This window comes from Ursus maritimus, unplaced genomic scaffold (genome assembly GCF_017311325.1).
Source record: "Ursus maritimus isolate PB19 unplaced genomic scaffold, ASM1731132v1 scaffold_9, whole genome shotgun sequence".
NCBI classification, from domain to species: Eukaryota; Metazoa; Chordata; class Mammalia; order Carnivora; family Ursidae; genus Ursus; species Ursus maritimus.
Window position 1 is genome coordinate 29,694,343 of NW_024427107.1, and position 8,236 is coordinate 29,702,578.

Genomic DNA, 8,236 nt, shown 5'->3' on the forward strand with positions numbered 1-8,236 from the left:
TTCTCTATGTTTAAGAATACTGAGATCATAGTTGCTTTCTTAATGCAAATCATGTCTTAGCTACCAGTGGGTATTTGACCTTTTGGTTGCTATGGTGACAGTTGCTGTGACATTTATTCTGCTCAAAGGTGGTTAATAGCTTTTCCTTTGTTGAATGTCAATAAAGAGAGGGAAGTGGGTTTTGATTCCTCCAAACAATGCATTTAGCTTTGTTTTTACTAGACTCGGACAGACATGGTCTCTTTTTCAAAATCTAGTCTAAGATTTCAAATCATTATTCCTAATAGAACACCTGAGAATTAAAGCTCCTCATTCACTGGGGAGGAAATAGAAGACAATTTCTGCATTTCCATTTCTTTTGTTAGTCATTATAGTATATACCAAGCTGGCCACACTTTTTCTCTTCGATTTGCATTTTTTCCCTCTTAGTGAGAAAGTGACATTCGCAGATTTAAAGAGGTTGTACTTTCTAGGCATTAGCATAAGGAGCCATAGGAAATACTTTTTAGGACTCAGCCATCTGCTCCCTTACATCTGATGGGAGAAAGGAATCCCTGAAAAATAATTCACTTGCAAAGCATAGTGAGAAGTGTTCATGGGTCTAGCTTTATTTCATAAAGAACAAAGTTAAACTTACAGAAGTTAAAGTGATTTTCTGATCGTGTGTGACATAGGTAGCCTACTTTTTCCTACTTTATTTCTTGATTATATCTTATGAATGCCTTCAATAACTGAGATGGTATAAAGGCCTTGAGAGAAAACATTATTTACACACATGTGCGTGCACACACACACACACAAACTGTATTTTCTCTAAATGTTCAATTTAGAAATCTTAAGACTTTGGGGTTAGGTTATTTTTTTATATCTCACCCTAATTTTCCATCTACACAACTCTGTGAAGTAGCTGACTCCAATTTGCGAAGGAGAAAACCACAGTGGCTAAGCAGCTCACGCGCGCTCACATAGGCGTCCACGGCAGAAGCAGGACTCAAGTCCTGTTCCGACTGGTTCTCAAACCCCATTCATTCCACTTCACTGCGTGTGCCTCTGGGCTAACAGACAAGACCCATTCTAGCACAGTGTGGTATCTAGATGGTTCCTCCCCAGTCTTATCCCTCTCCAAAAATCACACAGGATCTAGATGGCAAACTTCAAAATGGACAAACTGTATTTTCCCTAAACTTTCAATTTAGAAATCTTAACCTGTAATTTTGGGATTAGGTTATTTCCTGATATTTCATCTTAATTTTCCATCTATTCTTGGTTACTGTCTTTGGAATAGTCAGTAATCTTTTTACGGCCAGTGAAGAAAAGCATGGACTTTTATGTTTATTGCATTTTTGTGCAAAAAGTATGAATATTAAATACACTAAGAATGTTCAAAACAAATCATTTTGTTGATGATTTACTAAATAGTACTGGGTAACAAAAAAAGAAATCTGGTGAATTATTCTTTGGTAGTAGTATTAATCATGATTTTAGTATGATCTTTGGATAATTAATATTCCCACAAACTTCAGTGTGGATTTGAAATATGACTTACTACCAAGTCATTTAGGTTAAAAATATTCAAAAATACAATATATTTTCCTGTGTGGCTTATAAAAACTACTCTCACTTCCTTTATTTCAAACTCCTTTGGAAAGTGAATAATGGCTTTTTATTGCTCAAGTCACTATAATGAAAAGTTCCATTATTTCCAACACAAGTTAACAAATGTGACATGCTATTATTTACTTACAGATAATGATAAATACAGTATAACTGGACACATACGGCGTGTTATCATTTACTTATAGGCAGACAATGACTTTTGAAGGCAAGTCAGATATACCAGGAGACTGATCATGTGAAAGTCCTTAGCAAAGACAAATGATTCTTTTTTTTTATACTTTTTATTTTGTTATATTATTCACCATACAGTACATCCCCAGTTTTTGATGCAATGTTCCATGATTCATTATTTGCGTATAACACCTGGTGCTCCATGCAATACGTGCCCTCCTTACTATCCATCACCGGCCTATCCCAATCCCCGACCCCCCTCCCCTCTGAAGCCCTCAGTTTGTTTCCAAGAGTCCACAGTCTCTCATGGTTCATTGCCCCTTCTGTTTCTAAGTATAAACTTCAGTGAGTTTTTTTCCTACAGAAATTTTGATATGAGTTGACTGAGAATAAAAGTAAAAGCAATAGGGTTTCAAGATGCCGGGCTACTCATAACATCAAAAGTTGTGAACTCCATGCCTAACATGCTGCTGTGTTCCAGCACCTAAGTTGGCTTTGAACAGTTGTCAGAGTAAGAATTTGTTGAATGAATGATTTCCTCAGGAGTAGTGTGTTTGATTCAGCCTACTAAAGACTCAACATCAGGCTTTCATTTCATTTAGGCTCTTTGAACCTTGAGATGCGACATAAAGAGAGGTCTTGAAAATTCAGAACTATATTTTTCTTTTCTTAATTATGCCTCTATAAATTCAAAGGTTTATTTTTTAAAAGACTTTATTTTTTTATTTGTGAGAGAGAGAGCACGCATGCCGGGGGAAAGGCAGAGTGAGAAGCAGACTTCCCACTGAGTGGGAAGCCGGACATGGGGCTCACTTGGGGCTCTATCCCAGGACCCTGGGATCATGACCTGAGCCAAAGGCAGATGCTTAACCTATGAGCCACCCAGGCATCCTATAAATCCAAAGATTTGAATGAGCAAGTGCCTAGTGCTTTTCAGAGTAATATCTTCTTCCTGATGGCTGCGAGAAACCCTTCAACCCCTGCTCTGAGGGGCATTGCTAAAGTGGCTATCACCTGAATCCACCTGGCAGAGACTGCCTTCTGATTAAAGAACCATTGGCCCATGTTCCTCTTTGTGCAAGGACACCTTGAGGATGGAGAGTCTCTGACTTCTGGAGAGCAAGCATGGTTACATTTTGTATACACTTGGGTCCTTTAGGAAGGACGGGCACAGGGGTGCCTGGGTGACACAGCGGTTAAGCGTCTGCCTTCGGCTCAGGGCATGATCCCAGCGTTCTGGGTTCGAGCCCCACATCAGGCTCCTCTGCTATGAGCCTGCTTCTTCCTCTCCCACTCCCCCTGCTTGTGTTCCCTCTCTCGCTGACTGTCTCTATCTCTGTTAAATAAATAAATAAAATCTTTAAAAAAAAAAAAAAAAAAAAAGGAAGGACGGGCACAAGTCATGTGGGAATGACTGTCACTGCCCACATTCAGCAGCAGTGTGGCTACCACCAAGCCCATCACTTCAGGTGCATGCTTCTCCTTTTAATATGACAATCCTAGTTCCTTTTCTTGGCCTCCTTACTTTCCTTGGTTCAGTTCTTGCCCCAGCCCCACACTCAGTGCTTTTGTATATTACCTTTCAATTTCATAGGTACTAAGGTGGCCATTCCCCCCAGTTGGCCTAGGGCAGTCCCCATTTACACCTGTTGTCCAAATGTAATTACTGGTACAGCCCCTTTCCACTTTTTTTTTTTTTTTTAAGATTTTGTTTATTTATTTGTCAGAGAGAGCACAAACAGGGGGAGTGGCAGGCAGAGGGTGAAGCAGGCTCCCCAATGAGCAAGGAGCTGGATGCAGGACTTGATCCCAGGACCGTGGGATCATTACCTAAGCCGAAAGCAGACGCTTAACTGACTGAGCCACCCAGGCACCCCCCTTTCCATTTTAGAAAACAAATTACATGGTCATTCTACTTTAGCACATATTAAACACAACTCTTAGGACTTATTTTTGATCAACTACTATCTATTTTTAAATTTAAGGTACAACATGATATTTACATAATTCTTACTCTTTCCCTATTTCCTCCCTTCGGGTTTTCAGGCTTTACACTTTAATTTTACCTATATTACTCTGTTTTGCTCTAAGCCCTGAGAGTACTTCCTAGCAACAGTCCTTAATGAAATTATTAAGGGACTTTGTGTAGCTCTAACAATTATATTCTTACAAGGCGTTTAGAAATTCAAGACTGGCATTTAACATAATGTCATTCTGCAAAGACTAAACTATAAATAGTGGTAACAGATGCCCTAGCCTGATTATTTTAAATGGGCTTATCGATAAGTAAGACAATAATTATTTTAAACGTTTTTCCATAGTAATTCAACCACAGCATATGAGGGTCAGGCTCTATTTTGTGCTCTATCTATCCCAATGACTTTAAGCAGAGCCGCCCTCTGCAGAAATCAAAAGTCAGCAATGTTGGTTTTCAGCATCTGTGCTGCCCAAAGTAGATTCCAGTGATTGTATCTCGGTGTATTATACCCTCTGGGAAGTCACAGGAATTTCCACAGAGCACTCTTTGACAGAATGTCTTAACCTAAATGTACTAGGTCCACTGGAAGGAACTCAAGGACTATGGATGTCAGGGGGACCGAGGCTTCGGGGGACTTTGGTGCTCTTATAATCATACCATAAGCAGTAGCTTCTTACCTCGCCAATTAATCTGCTTGTCCCCAACCCTCACTATCACACAGCTCCAAAACTGCTCTTAATTTTTTCATTTTATTGAGCAAATTTATGTTGAACAATTGTTTAAATCACCGGCCCTGAGGCATATCTTCTTCAAGTCCCAGCTTCCTGTTAGTGAACAAGTTTCCACCAATGTAGACGCTTCCCTCATACCTTTTCATAAACTCGAGTGCTGACAGTTTTATTCATGGCATACTCCTAAAAGCAAAAAGGGACCTATTAGAGTTGGTGGATGACAGTTTAAACTTGCTCTGTCCCTCCTTCCCCAGACTCTCAATTCAAGATGCACAACAACTGGGTAACTTGAAAGGCATGCATCAAATAGGAGTATCTAAAAAATTCAATTTTTTGAAAACTCACCACTACCATTTTTCCATCTACAATTTGTCTTTTGATTGTCGTCTCTTTGCCAAGCCATTTTTGGACGTGAATCATCGCCCCACTGTTTAATGTTATGATGCTCTATGAATGCATAAAGGAATCAGTTAGAAATAGCAATTCACTACACTCTAAGCTACCGAAGACAAGCCATCTACTTTTTCATTTCTATTTTGGTATTCTTTTCCCCCCAAATCCCCCCTCCGTTCTTGTCATCATTTAATATCATCAAACTAGAGAAGTCTCAAGAGATTATTCAATGATGCTCTCCTTCCCCAGACGAACAATACTTAAACTCTTTGTGACTTATTGTTCTCTTCTATATGCTCTTTTATACAGTGACAAAGAGAGATCAGAAAGAAGTGAAAACATGTCAAATTTTTTGGCCCTGTTAACCATCAGAATAATTTGCAAAGAGATTGGCTTTAGAGATGTTCAATAGTAATTAACAAAATAAGCCCAAACTGACTTGGTAATTAATCAAATTGGATATGAATGAACCATGCTTAACCACCTTCTAGGTTTTTTCTGGATTGTGGAACACCAGGAAGTTCTTACCTTTACTTTCCGGTTGTCTGCTGTGGTTTCATCAAATTCTTCCCCCAGTTTGAAGGAGATCTCAGTGTTCTTGAAGGAACTTTCTGTTTTGATGTTCACTTCATCCCCATTGACACTTATGCTGATTCTGGGCTTCGCTAACCCTGCCAGGTTCCTGGCTGTTGTGCTCATCCCTGTAAGGCAATACGGCTTCATAAGACATTGAGGAAGTGCTAACAACCATTTTGGAAAGCAATTTAAGGAGAATATATACTTCATCTATTCAGGTTTTGGGTAATGTGCCATAATTTCTTCAGTGCTCACAGTGATGGGGGTTGAGCCAAACAAGCCCATTCAGAAGGTATATCTAGTAATTACACTTGACATTTCGAAAAACTAAATTCACTTTTTGAGGCTATTGGGCCTCATCTAAAATCTTCCAGACTCGTGCTTCACCTAAAATGTGTATCTATATGGTGCCTTTCAGGGGATCAGAACTCATGCTTTACCTTGTGGAGTTTTACAACAGCAGTGCTGAGGGTGTTATTATCCTCATTTTAGAGATAAGTACACAGTGTCCTAGAGACGTAGAGAGGCTTATTCTAGGTGATGTGTCTGCTAAGTAGCAGAGCTGAGATTCAAACACAGGTTTTCTGATTGTCTAAGAATTTTAGCACACTTAAAAAAAAAAGCAAAACAAGAAATACAACTTTCAGAGTATCTAAACTACTCTGAATGATTATGACTTATAAAGTCCAAGCTCCAGGGCATCTGGGTGGCTCAGTCGGTTAAGCATCTGACTCCTGATTTCAGCTCAGGTCATGATCTTGGTGTTGTGGGATTGAGCCCCACGTCAGGGTGTCTGCTTGGGATTCTCGCCCTCTCCCTCTGCCCGCCCCCCGCCCTGCTTATGATCTCTCTCACATAAATCAATCAATCAATAAATAAATACATTCCTTAAAAAAATAATAAAGTCCAAGCTCCTCTCTTATTTATCTCTTATTCCTCTATTATTTCAGATTACATTCAGATCTGGCCATGTAAAGAGAAAGTAGGCAAACTAGACAATTTGGCTTAGAGCCCGGTCCTGTTGTTCAGGTTGGGAGTTGTCCATTGTCAAGCTTGATTCCTATAATAGGTAGCCAGAAGAGCTGAGTCCTCTCAGTATCAATATCAAACTCGGTTTCACATTTAAATTGTGGAACTGACAAGACACACCTGACCACAGAGAAGCAGTATTAGCTGTGGATCACAGAAGAGAGAAGAGTGGGGTGGTTACAACGCGGGCTTTGTCACCTGTGAGCTCAGGCATGTTGTTTCTCTAACCTTCAGATTTCTCAGGAGCGGAACATGGGTGACTATAGTACTTGCCTCCTGGGTGTGCTAGGAGATGGAGTGGGAGGACTTCGCATGGCAGCAGCACACAGTAGGTACTCAGCTGCTACTCTCTGCCTAAGCCCAGCTCCCGGTCAAAACAAGTGCTACTCTTGCCATTAGACCAAAGTTTCTTAGGTTCCCCCACATTTTAACTCAAAATAGGTGAGTCTGAATCCATGAACAAACAGGGAAACATGTTGCTTATAGCTCCCTGAGAAAGTTAATACTGAGTACGAAAACGGGACAGATGTTGCAGTATGAACACAGTGACTTATTATGCATTGATCATTTCAGCCAAATTTAAAGAAGAAAATTCTTGGCTTTATATACAGTTTATTATTGCAAGGGAGACTTCTCTGAATTAAATATTAAAAATTACTTAATCAAATATTAAATAATTACCCTTCTTTTAGCATTAGTGAGAATAGTTTAGTTGTTATAGGCCTGAGCCATTATAATTGATGTTTATTCAACTTGAGTATAGAGCTAAAGGTGAATAGGGTTTATACTTCTGAGAAATATCCAATGGTGAGACATTCGATGAGTAAAAATGTTCCATTTCAAAATATTTTAAAAATACCTTCCATACGTATGAAGACTGAATATTAACCAACCAGAAATTTCATTTTTGAAGTCATAACTTAAAGCAAACCTTGAAACAAATTTAGCTGATAAATTTAATTATAGATATTATTACTATCTGTAAATTTGAAGGTAGGTAACGCTATTAGTTGAAATGATGAAGCTGGAGAGAAACTCCACCCAGGGTTTAGGATGAAGAAGTATTTTCAAAAAGGATAAATGGACTTAAATATACAGATAACGACTAGAAGGAAGTCTCTATGATCCTCGTATTCCAAAAAGAGGCCATTATTGCCAGTAAGCAAAAAAATCAAAAGCAGATACATAAAGTTTGTTAATCTTACATGACTATTTCCTAAGATCACAAAAGAGAGAATTGTAGGAAAATTCATTGTAGTATGCAAACCTAACCACATCACAAAACGTGTTGCCAGTTTCCAAATCTCGTAATGGTATTTCTCACCCAGTTGTTTCATGTATTCCTCAAAGTTTTCACTGGAGACCAGCTTCCAGGTTCCCAAGAAGGGCTCAATCATGATGGCAAGCTTGCTGAGTAGAGGCGCTCACAACAAAAAGCCAGAGAAACTTAGGGAATGTAGTGCTACCAGTATCTTAATTTAAAAGGCATCTTCATCATGTGACTTTTCTGAAATGACCAATGGGCAGCAGCAAGACCAAAAATTCCAGGTTCCAGCATGACTCACTTTATTTACCTCCAAATTAAGAAACAGAAAATCAACATGTAAAGTTGAATTTAAGTCAGTGATTATAGCTTCTAGGAAAGAGATTTACACCCCCAAGTCACCTGATGAATATTATTTGTGGAATGGAGACAATTTTTAATACATCAGCCCTTTGAAATTTGAATGCTGAGTCAACT

General features: G+C 39.0%; 1 protein-coding gene across 1 annotated transcript; it reads right to left on the minus strand.

The window, feature by feature from the left end:
* Nucleotides 1-4,031: 4,031 nt before the first annotated feature.
* LOC103661377 (fatty acid-binding protein 9) lies at nt 4,032-7,914 on the minus strand. Its single transcript, XM_008689089.2, has 4 exons — nt 7,820-7,914; nt 5,419-5,591; nt 4,843-4,944; nt 4,032-4,680 (listed from the first exon to the last, which is right to left on the minus strand). The coding sequence occupies exons 1-4, from the start codon at nt 7,890-7,892 to the stop codon at nt 4,630-4,632; spliced, it is 399 nt and encodes a 132-aa protein (XP_008687311.1). The 5' UTR covers nt 7,893-7,914; the 3' UTR covers nt 4,032-4,629.
* Between the last annotated feature and the right edge of the window lie 322 nt (nt 7,915-8,236).

Excerpts from the sequence above, each read along its gene's own strand:
- LOC103661377 (XM_008689089.2), bottom strand. The coding sequence starts at position 7,892 with ATGATTGAGCCCTTCTTGGGAACCTGGAAGCTGGTCTCCAGTGAAAAC. Across the intron at positions 4,945-5,418 it reads CAGACAACCGGAAAGTAAAG|AGCATCATAACATTAAACAG; the intron begins GTAAGAACTTCC and ends ATGCATTCATAG. Across the intron at positions 4,681-4,842 it reads TAGATGGAAAAATGGTAGTG|GAGTATGCCATGAATAAAAC; the intron begins GTGAGTTTTCAA and ends TTTTGCTTTTAG.